Genomic DNA, 16,151 nt, shown 5'->3' with positions numbered 1-16,151 from the left:
CATCTTCTATTTGATATAGAAAGCAATCAAAAACAATCAATGGATTATAGGTTAAGCCTTTTGACCTGAATCTCAGAGGCGGGTCCTAGGATTACCATAGAGTCACATTAAGGCTAAAGAATAGGTGTATGCAAGGAACATGTAACTGATAGCAATCAATAGTAACAGTTACTTTAATGTGAAGATATAAAGATGAAGGAATTAACTGGTTTGCTTTCTTCAATTATGGTTTTGTGTTTGTTTAATTTTTAAGGTATAAAGGTTATGCTTAAATTCCTCGATCATAACAGTCTTTCTACTGTGGTGCAAACATCTAAATTGGTCAGGTCATTCTGGTTATTCATAAGCTTAAAGTTTATACCCACCCATATGTATTTCATTCAAATTTTGATTTATCTCACAGAAGACCACAAGGACCATATTTATAATCCCCAGTTATCTTTGGCGTCATTGGTAAATTATGGGTTGAGCAAAGCATCAATCACCAACCTAACCTTAGACATTTGCTGTGTTTCTTCTTTCATATTGGTACTTTACAATATATAGACCCTTTTATTTGTTTATGACACGCGTACGTAATAACTGAATGTTGGTTGATTAACGTTGACTTGCAAATATGTCATGCATGTTCAGGACAAGCACAAAGTAGCAACACATACTGCATGCAAGTCCTGGAAGGAGACCCTCCAGAATTACGTCAGAGACGTTTTGACTGCCACTGAATAAAATGATGTATATTTTATAAGAACACAAATGGTGCCTTTCAACAGGATATTTATGGACCTCTCTTGGAGTTTTTGCAGGGGTCTGTACAGTGTAGTTAGCGTGGTACTCTCTTTACACGAGACATTGGATTTTATATTCCCATTCGGACTGGACGTGACTGTGTACTTTTACATCCCACACAACTAAACGGGTGGCCAACTTCTGTCAGTTTTTACTGCCGATCGGAAAAAGACCAAAGTGATCATATCTAATAGTATATTTCCCAGTCACCTTTCACCAAATTCTTTCATAATTAAAAAAAAAACAGGTACAGCAAAACTTTCTATATTGTGGCAAATTTTTTGTTTGAGCCATAATATAAAAAGTTTTGCTGTACCTGATAAATCAAAACATCACTTAACATTATTACGATTTATGCACACTTATGAGAACTCATAATACCGTACATCCTCTCGATACTGTTTATATTTGGCATTGCACAAGTTTATGCTTTTTATTACGTCTTTACCTAAAAGCGTAGGATATACTGATTAACACTTTAGATACATGATTTACTCCTTAGTTGTAATTCGCTTTTCGTTTTTGTGCCTTATACCGACATTTTGAGTGTAGCCAATTGCAACTGAACTTTTGTATCATGTTGTGCTGTTACACCAGTGTTCTAGATTAAGGAGAGGTTTGGGGGCTCACATGTTTAATCCCGCCGCACTTTTTTCTTGTTGGTCTAACGTCAGGATCCTGTAGTACATTGCTTATATAGATCTGTCATTCTTTTTCTTTTTTACATAATTCATAAGTTATAAATTAATAACCGTTAGTTTTATCGTTTTAATTTTTCATCAATTTTTTTTTTATCTGTGCTTTTTTTTTTGGCCGACTGTATGGTATAGGTTTTCCTTATTGTTTTAAATGTTGTACATTAGACTATATTAGTTGCTTTATACACCCACTTCATTTAAACTTTGGTGGAAAGTTGTCTCACGGGCCATCACTCCGCATCTACAAAGCTTCATATGTAATAAAAATAATAAAAACAAGAATGTGTCCAAAGAACACGGATGTCCCACTCGCACTACTATTTTCCATGTTCAATGGACCGTGAAAGTGGGCAAAAAATATTATAACATTCAAATTACGAAGATCATATCATAGGCAACATTTGTATAAGGTTTCAAGTTGATTGGACTTCAACTTCATCCAAAACTACATTGACCAAAAACTTTAACCTGAAACTCGCACTTTAATTTTCTATGTACAGTGGACCGTGAAATTGGGGTAAAAAGTTTAATTTGGCTTTGAAATTAGAAAGATCATATCATAAGGAACATGTGTACTAAGTTCCAAATTGATTGGACATCAGCTTCATCAAAACCTGCCTTGACCAAAAACTTTGACCTGAAGCGGGACAGACGGACAAACGAACGGTACGATGGACGGACGGACGCACAGACCAGAAAACATAATGCCCCTCTACTATCGTAGGTGGGGCATAAAAATAAAGCAGTTGGAATGCCATCTATGGGATTCGGCAAACTAAGTTCAACGAGCTCCTACATGTGTGTCTGCTTTCGTCTAGGCGAATTTGGACCAACATCGGCATTTGGAAGAGCCTCAAATTGTAAAAAGGAAATCATTATATATTTTTTGAAACTTTACTTCCTCTGGAATATATTTATTAACTGTTCATTTCATCTGGCAAAACATTGACAGTCTCAATTTTCAATAGAAACATTCCAAGCAGATGTACGATGGTTAAATATTTCAATTTTGGCTTTGTATGACAGATATTTTAAGTTCACCTACTTTGACTAAGTTAATAGATGGACATTTACAATAAAATACAGAAAGAGGTCGCCGACACCATCTAAAAAACCTTGACAAGAAAGTGATTTGTGACGGTTTTTGTCAACGAACTGTACAGTGATTATTTCAAAACGCACAACGAACGAGACACATTTGGTGACACGAACAATACAGTAAGAAAAAATTTATTTTGTATGATATTGTGTTTATTCTTAGTTCTAGGGAACATTTGAAGGCACGTAGAAGTTCAATTTATAGTTATTTAGTATTGCTGAAGGTATTAATACGCAAAGTTGTATGCACGAAAAGATATTCAGCATTGTTTATATCATAAACCGTATGAAATTGCACCATGTCTGTGCGTTTTGCATCTAGCAGTTTTATCAACGTTTTATACAATATCTAAAACTTACAACAATTGTATAATTTAATAAACAAACTAACATGCTCATTGACATATTTATATATACTCAAATAAATTCTAGAGAGGCATTCGAAATTATTGTCATCCCAAATGTTGTCCTGATTATCGCTTCGAACGCGTCAACGTCCGGATTCATTTGTATCGGGGTTATACGGGGTGAACTTGTGTGCTGCATGTTTACATACTGAAACGAACTATGCTTTATATGTTTAATCTATGTATGTTTAATTTATGTATGTTTTGTTTTATTTTTGTTTGTAGGTTTTAAAAGCTCTTCAGAGTTTATGTTTGTATTTGTATTGCATATACCGACTTTAAATTAAACTTGTCTTCTGTATTATGTCAAAATAAAAGTATAACACCATAAGAGCTATTCATGCGATGATATAACACTAAAACAATATCATGCACGTACGTAAAAAGAAATTTTTGGTTTCGGCTGCAATAAATTTTTAACAAAGTAAACTTTCAAAAAATGACATGCTTTTGTTAGAATGGTCACTCTGTGAACAGGACTAACTTGAACTGGTGTCCTGTGAACTTTTTCCGGGTCAGAAATAGATTTGAACTGTTCTCACCTGTAATGAACTAATTATTCAGGTGCATTGACCATTGTACAAGAAGCAACACCCTTGTCAGCAACAGAAAGTCCAAGGTTAGTTTCTTAAAGTTTAAAAACATTGGGCAAATTTAAAATACTATTTTATCCTTACCAGTGTTCGGTGAACTCGAATACTTACAATTCCAGATGCTAAATTATATAGGTTCATTAGAAGAAATTGACAGACATGATCGTGTTAACACTGCACAGAACCAAGATGTGTAAATCTATTTTTCATGCACAAAAGTTTTTATTTTTTTGAAAACATAAAATGTATATATATTTAAAATACATTTTATGTTTTCAAAAAAATAAAACTTTTTGTTCTATGTCTTTCATGTTTTAATATTAGTATTCTGTATGATTATTATGTAAATGTATGTATTTGTCGGTTATAAAAGATCAGAGAGCTTATGTTTATTTGTTGTATAATATGCCGACTATGAATAAATCTTTGAATTATGATTTGAATTGTAATCTAGAGATTCTTTTTATCTTTTGTCTAAAACGATTTTCCAAGTTCTTCCATATTTGAAACGATTTTCCAATTAAGTTTTTCCATATCTGAAACGATTATCATAGTTTTTCCATACCTAAGACGTTTCAAGACGAACAGTTTTGTCTACACCAAAACACCCTGCTCACATAGAAAAATGTTAAGGCACTTTTTAAAAATCAAAACTTTTCCAGGTTCAAATGTTTGTCACCTCGCTAGCCAAGGATTAGTATCCGCTTCTTCCTCTCTAGAATTGGTAGATTAAGCCACATGAGTGGCCTATAGGTTAGCAAAAGTGACCAAAATATCAATCAAACAATCAGTTAGATTATGACCTTTATACTAGTAGTGTCTTTCCATACCAAAGTACGTAATTGAATAATTTGTCTGTATTTTTCATTATTTGCAGGGAAAGATGCCATTGTTATCACCGGGCTTTGCGAAATTTGCCAAATTGGTGTTAGTTTTTCTTAATTTCATTTTGTTGGTATGTATATATGTTTTTCTTTTGTTCGACAACCTCTAACACAATATATTTTTTCGCTTACATGACAATCTCAATAACACCAAAGCGGCCTTTATTTCTATTTGTTTCAAATTGATCTTATCTCAATGTAATAACACTTCAACTATTTATAAAGTTTTAAAATGTAACACGGCCTAAAGTATTATTATAAAGTATTAGTATTTGTACAGAAAATTATTAACTTCCATATAGACTTTGACATTATCATACATTGCTAAAATGAAAAAAAATATATGTATAAAAGTAAACATAATGAATACTTGTGACAAATGCAAATGAAATACAAAAAAATGACTTCAAAATAATATAGATGTGAATAACATACTCGAATTTAGTCATTTGATTTTACAAGATAAATGGTCGATGCCCTAGTCCATGGTAAAATGTAACAAGAGTGCATGTTCATATTAAATTAATATTTTCACGATCTAATATGGTTGAAATAATTGCCACTGGAAGTAAACCACAAAAGTCTTCATTATCACATAATTAGGTAATCTGTTGGTCATCAATACCCCCAATCTAATTAAAAACCGATCTCTCATGCTCCCGTTTTCTGGCCACGCGACATATCAGAAAACGGGAGCATGAGAGATCGGTTTTTAATTAGATTGCAATACCCCACACACAGTATTTCTCTTAAACTGCATTTTAACACTGTCAAAAAGTACTTAAGGATGTACTTAGGTGAGGTTTTGGAATTTGTGTCAAATGTTCAGACTCCTTGGTGTTTTTCCATACAATACTATGTAAAATATTTTGCCCCATAACACCCATTTATTTTTTCATATTAGACTTAAGAGCTCATGAAAGGTTATTTTCCAAAATGTTAGAAGATTCTTGATTTTTTTCTTTTGATTTGAGACCCAAATATTAGCAATGCAAATATAAAGTAAAAGTCGCTGTCTGCCCTTTTCCGCCATATTTTAAATCTCAAATATCTCGAAAAGGAGGTCCATGACCTATCAATATTTTTAGCTTATCTTAATCCTTAATTGATGCTCTACCAGCTTATAGTATCAATTTTAATTTCTTAATTTCTTAATTTTTGCATAACCTCACCTAAGTACATCCTTAACTACATGGTCCTTGACATGGTAATCAAATTCTGAAAGATAAATCCAAGTGGAAACACCAACAATTATACAGAAAGTAAAAACGACAAAAAGTGTGTAAGGGGGAATACTTACTATAATCCGGTGAACTTCCAAACAACCCAAATTCCTAAAAAAACAAACATCCCTATTCTAAAGTTTATTGCGGAGGGTGCCCAACTCTCAAACGACATCTAAAAATATTTTGCCCTGTAACTTCAATTATCCCCCACCTCCAGCCCACAACCCCTATTTCCCCGAAAGAAAAACACACACATAAATAAAACACGATTAAATGAAAAAAATAATATCCAATTTAAAAGATAACTTTTGAATATTGAATATTAAGATTTGCTCAAGTGGTACTCCTTATCATCCGGCAACCAAAAGTCAGACGGGCTTACAAATAGAATTGAGAATGAAAATGGGGAACATGTCAAAGAAACAACAACCCGACCAAAGAGCAGCAAAAAATATATGCCATTACATACAATTATGCTTTGAATCTTTGTAATTTTATTCATTTAACTTTGATTTGATTTTTTGTCATACATAATATATATTTATTTATGTGATGTAATACCATGTTAATGCGCAGGAAGACATCATTATACTTGTATTGATTTTCCTGATTTAACTTTAAAAACTACAAACTTGTTATATATTTAATCCCACACTGGGTAGGATTTGCAAAAGTTTAATGTTAACTACATGCTGACTAGCAGTAGTACCACATACATCACAATTGAATGATTAAAATCAATCTTTATATATAACTCCAAGCTGAGTAATCCATAAAGGTAAACATTTTTACTTTGTTTACATGAATATTTTATTAATCAATTCAACATTACAGTTTTATACATATTTATAAACCCAAATACTACAATAAAAGCAGTTTGAGGTAAATTAAATGTCTTTGAAAATTTTGTAACGGAAGAGAGTGTATATTTCCAAAAACTGCAGATGACAAGGGAAGCAACTGTTACACTGTGCAAAATTATTATCAGAACTGACTACTCTTTTACATTAAAAAGCAGACCAATGTAAAATCAGCAAAAGAGGGAAGGATCCACTGTACGCTAAATAACAATTCAAAGGTTTCAATTGATAGTCCGGATGACTTGTTTAAAATTGGAATGGATATCGTGGAATATAAAGCTTTAGGATTGCCCGAATTTTAGGGGTGCGAACACAGACACTTGTCTCAAAAAAAAAATCCTATACACCTTAATTGTTATATTAAGGTATATAGGATTTTTTTTTAGACAAGTGCCTGTGGGTGCGAAGGAAGTCAAAAGGAGCGAAGTGTTGAAATAAATTCAAAATCTGAAAATCTGCCAATATTCATAAGTGAAAGTGATTATCCAATTTCCCATTGATTGGGAAGCAGGCTCTGGAAGGAAATAAACAGCATAGTTTTACGGTAAATTGGTGAATGTCTTAAATAGCTATTAGACGACTAGCGGTATTGCCCGACACTGTGAAAGTTTTCGCAGGACCATACACATTTAATATGAATTCGGTTCCTCACTTAAAGGAGGGAAGAAGAAGGTATACTGGGTCAAGTTTTAAGTTGAAAATAGTAACTTTAAAGGTGTTACGATCCGTAGCGCCATCATGATTAAATGAGAAAAAGATGCCAAATTATTATAAGATATTAGATTGTATTCTCATAAGTTTATATACGCAGGAACTCTCTCACTTTCGTATTTATTTTCTATAAATATTTCAATAATTTTTATTTAACCAAGGATTTGTGTAGTGAGATCTTACTTTACAAATTCAATTACCAAGAACAGATTAATTCATTGAAAGCTTTAATATTTCGTCGAGTTGATTATTTTATAGTATAAAAAGGAATGTATGGTTCCAAAATAAAGTGCACAGGTGAATTAAAAAAACAAATTATAAAATTCGTGTTTTTCATGATCCGATAGCTAAAAAATGTAATTATATAAGTATTGAATGCTTCTTTTTGTAACTTCATAGGGTTGTAAAAGCGTTGACCTCGCGCACATTTTTAGAATGAAGCGCTTCCGCGCTTCATACAAAATGTACTTCGGTCAACACTTTTACACCCCAATAAAGTTACAAAAAGAAGTATTCAATTCTTAAATAAAGCTACATGTTACTGATTCGTATAAGGTATTTTTTACATAAAGGATCTTGTTGCTGCTTGTTGTGTTTTATACATATAATGAAAGTCTCGAATATGTTCATAATGTGCACATTCCACTTAAAAAGAAGTGCAAACTTGTAATGTTTAGCTCTAAACAGTTTTTTCACTAATAATGTGCAGGCCCGTAGCCAGGAATTTCCAAAAAGGGGGGGGATCGTTGGACTCACAAAATCGACTTCAACAGTCACAATTCGAACAGAACATTGACTTTAACAGTGCTTATTTGTTTTTAAGGGGGGGGGGGGGGGGGGGGGTGTTCGTCCGAACCTCCAAAACCCCCTGGCTACGGGTATGATGTGTGTTATTGTATATAGATATATTCTATCTAGAGTTCAGACCTTAATCACTTTGATTGTTTTTAAGTTATTGGCCATTGGACTGATAGTGGTATCTGCTGTTCTGTACAGATCTGGGGATATCGCCACTGATAACAATGTTCTTGTCCTGTTTGACCAGTTGACGATATCTTACGATATTACAGTCGGATCAGTCATCACCAAGATCGTTATAGGAATACTGGTTGTGGCTATTATACTGTTCTTGGTAACTCTGTTAGGTTTCTTAGGAATATTTTACAGATCCGTACCAGTATTGGCTTTGGTAAGTCAGCTATGTATGAATTATTATGTTTATCCATAGAATTGAACAGGAATTATTATGTATATCTATAGAATTGGACAGGGATTATTATGTAAATCCATAGAATTGAACAGGAATTATTATGTATATCTATAGAATTGGACAGGAATTATTATGTACTAGTATATCAATAGAATTAGACAGGAATTATTATGTATATCCATAGAATTGGACAGGAATTATTATGTATATCCATAGAATTGGACAGGAATTATTATGTATATCCATAGAATTGGACAGGAATTATTATGTATATCCATAGAAAAACATAAGATTTTACTTCATGCTGTTATATAAACTACAGATATTCCTAGATAACCGATTTATCAAAGAGCGTTGATAATTTGTGTCTTAAAGCCAATAATGAAGTTGCTCAATTGGTTTCTTGAAATCTTATTCTTGATTTGTAGTGTCCATTTTATCTTTGAGATAAATATTTGAAATCTGTCAATGTCTATCAAACGTCTGTGGTTAGTCATCTATTACTAGTCCATGTATAAAATTGTTTGTATAAGAACATCATGGCGTGTTACCTTAATCTCTTAGAACTATGATGAGGACTCATTGACTTTTTTAAACCACTCGCTCTTTTTGACATTAAAACTATGAATGTAGATTTACCATGGTAATCATTCAGAAGCATGCAAGGCGAATAAACAATTTTTGAAAGGGGGCTCAATTCAATAAAACTGATTATATACCGCGAAAAATTTGAAAGATTTTAAATAACATAATATAATCATTTATTATTTTGTCGACCAAAGAAGCATCCGCAACTGGCAAGTGATAATAAATTTGAAAAATAAAAATTCAAATGATTGACCAATTTCTTTAAAACCATTTTCTTATCTATATATATTCATACATAAAAGTATAATTACATTCTGTTTAATTTTCAGTTTGGTATTCTCGTGATTATGATATGTGGTTTTCAGATCTTTGTAATTTATCTCTGGTTTAAGCTGAGAGACGAGGTAAGATATTTGTAATTTATCTCTGGTTTAAGCTGAAGGAAGAGGTCAGATCTTTGTAATTTATATTTGGTTTGAGCTGAGAGACGAGGTAAGATATTTGTAATTTATCTCTGGTTGAAGCTGAAGGACGAGGTAAGATCTTTGTAATTTATCTCTGGTTGAAACTGAAGGACGAGGTAAGATAGTTGTAATTTATCTCTGGTTGAAGCTGAAGGACGAGGTAAGATATTTGTAATTTATCTTTGGTTTAAGCTGAGGGACGAGGTAAGATCTTTGTAATTTATCTCTGGTTGAAGCTGGAGGACGAGGTAAGATATTTGTAATTCATCTCTGGTTGAAGCTGAAGGAAGATATAAGATCTTTGTAATTTATCTCTGGTTTGAGCTGAGAGACGAGGTAAGATCTTTGTAATTTATCTCTGGTTGAAGCTGAAGGAAGATATAAGATCTTTGTAATTTATCTCTGGTTGAAGCTGAAGAAAGATATAAGATCTTTGTAATTTATCTCTGGTTGAAGCTGAAGGACGAGGTAAGATCTTTGTAATTTATCTCTGGTTGAAGCTGAAGGACGAGGTAAGATATTTGTAATTTATCTCTGGTTGAAGCTGAAGGACGAGGTAAGATATTTGTAATTTATCTTTGGTTTAAGCTGAGGGACGAGGTAAGATCTTTGTAAATTATCTCTGGTTGAAGCTGGAGGACGAGGTAAGATATTTGTAATTCATCTCTGGTTGAAGCTGAAGGAAGATATAAGATCTTTGTAATTTATCTCTGGTTTGAGCTGAGAGACGAGGTAAGATCTTTGTAATTTATCTCTGGTTGAAGCTGAAGGAAGATATAAGATCTTTGTAATTTATCTCTGGTTGAAGCTGAAGGAAGATATAAGATCTTTGTAATTTAACTCTGGTTGAAGCTAAAGGACGAGGTAAGATATTTGTAATTTATCTCTGGTTAAAGCTGTGAGACGAGGTAAGATCTTTGTAATTTACCTCTGGTTTAAGCTGAAGAAAGAGGTAAGATATTTGTAATTTATCTTTGGTTTAAGCTGAGGGACGAAGTAAGATCTTTGTAATTTACCTCTGGTTTAAGCTGAGAGACGAAGTAAGATATTTGTAATTTATCTCTGGTTTAAGCTGAGAGACGAGGTAAAATATTTGTAATTTATCTCTGGTTTAAGCCGAGGGACGAGGTAAGATATTTGTAATATATCTCTGGTTTAAGGTGAAGGGACGAGGTAAGATCTTTATAATTTTTCTCTGGTTTAAGCCGAGGGACGAGGTAAGATATTTGTAATTTATCTCTGGTTTAAGCTGAAGAAAGAGGTAAGATCTTTGTAATTTATCTCTGGTTTAAGCTGAGGGACGAGGTAAGATCTTTATAATTTTTCTCTGGTTTAAGCCGAGGGAAGAGGTAAGATATTTGTAATTTATCTCTGGTTTAAGCTGAAGAAAGAGGTACGATCTTTGTAATTTATCTCTGGTTTAAGCTGAGGGACGAAGTAAGATCTTTGTAATTTATCTCTGGTTTAAGCTGAGGGACGAGGTAAGATATTTGTAATTTATCTCCGGTTTAAGCTGAGGGACGAGGTAAGATCTTTGTAATTTATCTCTGGTTTAAGCTGAAGAAAGAGGTAAGATCTTTGTAATTTATCTCTTGTTTAAGCTGAGGGACGAGGTAAGATCTTTATAATTTTTCTCTGGTTTAAGCTGAAGAAAGAGGTAAGATATTTGTAATTTATCTTTGGTTTAAGCTGAGGGACGAGGTAAGATATTTGTAATTTATCTCTGGTTTAAGCGGAGGGACGAGGTAAGATCTTTGTAATTTATCTCTGGTTTAAGCCGAGTGACGAGGTTAGATCTTTATAATTTTTCTCTGGTTTAAGCTGAAGGAAGAGGCAAGATCTTTGTAATTTATCTTTGGTTTGAGCTGAGGGACGAGGTAAGATATTTGTAATATATCTCTGGTTTAAGCTGAGGGACGAGGTAAGATCTTTGTGATTTATCTTTGGTTTAAGCTTCAAGGGACGAGGTACTGAAGCTCTTTGTAATTTATCTTTGGTTTGAGCTGAGGGACGAGTATTAAGATCGTTGTAATTTATCTCTGGTTTAAGCTGAGGGACGAGGTAAGATCTTTGTTCTTTATCTCTGGTTTAAGCTGAAGGTTGAGGTAAGATGACATTAATAACACAATAAAGGTAATAGGAACACTATTGCTGTGTATAGTTTGTTGCACTACTTTTCCATTACAGATTTATTGATTAAAATCATTATTGTTGGTTGCTTATCATCATGGGTCCAACTGGCAAATATTTTTTGCAGGACAAGCCTTGGTTGAAAATGAAAAAAAAAATGAAGACCGTGGCGCAAAAAAATGTTGTTTTATTTGATGACAGCAATTGCATACTTATGTCACAAACTGAAGTGAGAATGTAAAAAATTAAAGCAATTCACTCTATACAAGGATTTAACACTTAGTTTGTATGTTCATGTTTTTGTCTACCAATAACATGTATGTTTTGACGTAACTGTTCTAAAATATGTTGGCTACAACGACGCTCTATCAGTTTGATCCAGATCTTTGCATTATAGGTTACTTACACAGTTAAAGACAAAATGCTTTCTCTTTTGAGCCATTACGAAGGGAATACTGGCACCAAGTCTATCACTAAAGCATGGAATAATCTTTTCCTATGGGTAAGTTACATGTCCCTGGTTACATACTACGTACGATACCATTAAATATACATTCTAATGCAACAACGTTTGTAACGTTCATTTTGATTGGACAACGTCACTTTCTTACATGGCATCAATTGACAATTGATGATATGGGACCTACGCGCAAGCGCAGACGGCATATGACAGATTTTAAATACATGTTTTAACGTTGTTTTCTGTCAGTTTCATTAGAATGGAGATAACAATATTGTATTTTAAGCTCCGACGGCATCAATTGGGGATTTGATGGTCGCAAATACCCGTTTACTGTCTCCGCTAACGCGTCGCCAGTAAACTTAATTTGCGACCATCAAATCCCCAATTGATGCCGTCGGAGCTTAAAATACAATACAGTTATCTCTTAAATGTCAGAAAATTACACTTCAAGATGTTTATGATTGCTTTGGCAAGTTCTTCCTTTATAATAGGCAGTGATTTTTGTTGCTGTCCTAGAATTTAAATTAAACAAAAGATGGAAGGTACTATTTTGACATCCTACCGAATATCCAAAAGTATAAGATTATCTTAAAACACTTAGAAGTTTCAATTAAATAAATATACATTTAAATGATGTAAATTTAAATTAAAAAAAAATCACACGAACATGCTGACACAGTAATATACAAATAGTTATTAATCCTATGAAAATGATGTTTAGTTACATATATTTAATTAATTTGTTAATAGTTTGATTGTTGTGGTGTGAATCCGGTTAACGAAGTAGACGATTTTACGGGAACCACGTGGAACACGACAAGAGGTGCCGACAAAGTTCCCGGATACTGCTGTAGAGATGCAATGAAAAACACTGCTGCAAGTTTCTCGGGGGCAGCATGTACTGTAAATCCTACCTTACAAAATGCTTGGCTGGACAAGGTATAGTTTAGTATATTTATACTCGTTTACCTATGATTTATGTAAACACATTTATCTTTTGTTGTCATGTTTTTGTTAAAGATATTTTTTTTATTATTAATTTCTTGGAAATATCGGAGCATTACATGTTTAACCCCTGTGTGCCTGTCCTAAGTTAAGAGCCTGTAATTCAGTGGTTGTCGTTTGGTGATGTGTTAAATATTAATTTTTCGTTCATTTTTACAAATATTAGGCCGTCAGTTTTTTTGTTTGAATTATTTTACATTTTTCATTGCGGGACCTTTTAAAGTTGACTATGCGGTATGGGCTTTGTTCATTGTTGAAAGCCGTACGGTGTCCTATAGTTGTTAATTTCTGTGTCATTTGGTCTCTTGTGGAAAGTTGTCTCATTGGCAATCATACCACAACTTCTTTTTCATATTAGCAACGAAACCTATACAAACAAATTATACATATTTGTTTTGGTTTAATCAATAACGAAAGATAAGCAGTAAAATATGAACTCGCTAAATTACTAGCCAGTTTGGTTCAATTTTGTCAAAACAAGCTAAGAAACATTGCTGATGAACTATTCACTTGCAAGTAATTAATTTAACCTCATTTAATTCATATTAATGTGACCTTCAAATTAACCCTTAGCTAGAATCGGAGTTATTTTAAAAAAAAATAAGGATAATAAGTCATCATTGAAAGTGAAAAGGGGTAAACTATTTAATTGACTCATCCTTATACAGGTATTACGACGAATAAGATATATATTTTAACCTATACTATGAAATCAAACAGACATAGACAAATCCTTTGGAACAGTTTGCTCCATATTTATTTATGTTCTAATCGGGTCATATAACAATTTTCGGAGGTCACCTCGATAGTTACTTAGATGGCGTCGAGACTAAATTACACACGAAATGCTGATACATATGATCGAGCCCTAGCATTAAAAAATATTTATTTTAGACTTTTTGTAATTTGGATATCAGTTTTAGTATGTTATAAATAAGTCTAGATGTGCCTGGCTTGTTTTTTTTTCTAACCTTGACCTCATTTTCGTGGATTATTGATAACATCTAGTTAAAGTGTTACTTGTAGAAACACTTGAACTTCAGGACTATCAAACATAAAATCAATCATGGTTAGTAAATCAGGCGAGACATATCAGCGTGAGTAATCCTGTATTTATATTTTAGGGATGCTACACAGCGGTGTCTGATTATCTGAAGAGTTACAGTGATGGGTTTCTGTCCTGTTCATTTATCATCTTGTTCATTGGGGTAGGTATATGTTAAATTGTACAATCTTTCTTTCATAAGGATAAATATCTGTTCAATTGTATCATACTATTCATTGAAGAAGGTATCTATGCAGTGGCATCATTCTATATATTGGTGTAGGTATCTTTTAAGTTTTATCATTCTATTCATTGTGGTAGGTATCTTTTTAATAGTTTTTTCCTATTAATTAGAGTAAATGTCTGTAAAAATGTTTTGTTTTGTTCAATGGGTAAATATCTGTTTGATTGTATCATCTTTAAGTTATTCGTTAGAGCAGGTGTATAGTTATATTTCCCATTCATTTGAGAAGTTCCATTTCATTAGATTAAATATCTGTTTTATTGTATCATTGACATTGCTATATCGTACTTGTATTGAATATGATCTTATTCATTGGTAATGCTGTCGATTTAATTGTATTATCTTAGTCATTTGGATAGTATTTTAATAAATAGTAGGTAGATTTCGTTATCAGTATATTATATAATTATTTATTTTTGATATGTATCGGTTTAGTATTTTCATCTAATTTATTGTGGGAAGGGTAAGATATATCATTGTTTTCATTGGATTAGGTACCGCTACAGTTGGTTTTTTTCTTCCCACATTGACGACAACATTTAAAAGACCCATAAAATAAATTAACATTTCATAATTTTTACAGATTTTTGTTGCATTCTTGGCGTTTTTATTCGCCTTCCACGAAAGAGGAATCAGACGAAATAGAAAATATTCTAAAAGGAGTGAAAAAGAACCAATTGGAGCCTATATACCCGAGGGTAATTGTAATTGTGCCCCTTGTCACGTGCATGACGTCAATCACAGATGTACCTGTCCTCCTGTACAGCTTCCTATGTGGTATCCTCCATATAGTGGATATATTCCTGCTCAAACTGGATATGTACCTGCTCAATCTGGATATTTTCCTGCTAGCTCCGGATATATCCCACCTGTTTCCGGGCATTTAGCACGATGTGTACAAAGATGGGAAAATCCTCCAACATATCGATATGATCCTCGTTTGGTTCCTTCCGTACGAATTCCACGACGTAATTATAGAGAGCAAACAAAGAATGAGTCCTACTTGCAACCAACGAGCAATTATTTTGTCGATCCTCAAATCTGGAATCCGTACTCTTCTTACTATCCATATGTATCTTATGGTGATATGACTGACACGCAAAGGAAAAAACGCACCAAGGACTACACGTATTACTGGAACCCTTCTGATGATGCACGTGATCAGATGTCGATGATACCAAGACGAAATATATAAAATGGAAGAGCAGATATCGAGTGCTGAGTTAGATGAAACTATGTCAATTAGAGAACAATTGTTTATACTTTCTTAAATACCACTTTCATTCTACCATTTATTCTATATTCGATATGTGTTGCTAGTACTATTGGATATAATAAAACTACATTTCAAAATGAAGTATTTTGTGTTTTTCAAAGATATTTTATAATCTTGAGGTTGATCCTTTAGATTTGGTAAATGTGAAGTAATGACGGTTGCATATGTCTTTTTTATTCTACAATTCTTTTACCAGTTCTGGAGAAAAAAAACAATAGCATGGATGTTTCTCAATGGTCGCACTCCTATCTTTTAATCTTTCGCAATGGTCGCACTCCTAGCTGTTGTTCTTTCTCAATGGTCGAACTCCTAGCTAGTGTTCTTTCTCAATGGTCGCACTCCTAGCTGTTGATCTTTCTCAATGGTCGAACTCCTAGCTGTTGTTCTTTCTCAATGGTCGCACTCCTAGCTGTTGATCTTTCTCAGTAGTCTCACTCCTAGCTGTAGTTCTTTCTCAATGGTC

General features: G+C 33.2%; 1 protein-coding gene across 1 annotated transcript; it reads left to right on the top strand.

Annotated features, from left to right (window-relative positions):
• Nucleotides 1–3,478: 3,478 nt before the first annotated feature.
• LOC134722152 (uncharacterized) lies at nucleotides 3,479–15,769 on the top strand. Its single transcript, XM_063585716.1, has 8 exons — nucleotides 3,479–3,608; nucleotides 4,460–4,537; nucleotides 8,216–8,452; nucleotides 9,391–9,465; nucleotides 12,053–12,157; nucleotides 12,869–13,057; nucleotides 14,248–14,331; nucleotides 14,996–15,769. The coding sequence occupies exons 2-8, from the start codon at nucleotides 4,466–4,468 to the stop codon at nucleotides 15,605–15,607; spliced, it is 1,374 nt and encodes a 457-aa protein (XP_063441786.1). The 5' UTR covers nucleotides 3,479–3,608; nucleotides 4,460–4,465; the 3' UTR covers nucleotides 15,608–15,769.
• Nucleotides 15,770–16,151: the final 382 nt, after the last annotated feature.

Source organism: Mytilus trossulus, chromosome 6 (genome assembly GCF_036588685.1).
Source record: "Mytilus trossulus isolate FHL-02 chromosome 6, PNRI_Mtr1.1.1.hap1, whole genome shotgun sequence".
NCBI lineage: Eukaryota > Metazoa > Mollusca > Bivalvia > Mytilida > Mytilidae > Mytilus > Mytilus trossulus.
This window is presented reverse-complemented; position numbering and strand designations above follow the sequence as displayed.

Excerpts from the sequence above, each read along its gene's own strand:
- LOC134722152 (XM_063585716.1), top strand. The coding sequence starts at position 4,466 with ATGCCATTGTTATCACCGGGCTTTGCGAAATTTGCCAAATTGGTGTTA. Across the intron at positions 4,538-8,215 it reads TTCTTAATTTCATTTTGTTG|TTATTGGCCATTGGACTGAT; the intron begins GTATGTATATAT and ends ATTGTTTTTAAG. Across the intron at positions 13,058-14,247 it reads AAAATGCTTGGCTGGACAAG|GGATGCTACACAGCGGTGTC; the intron begins GTATAGTTTAGT and ends TTTATATTTTAG.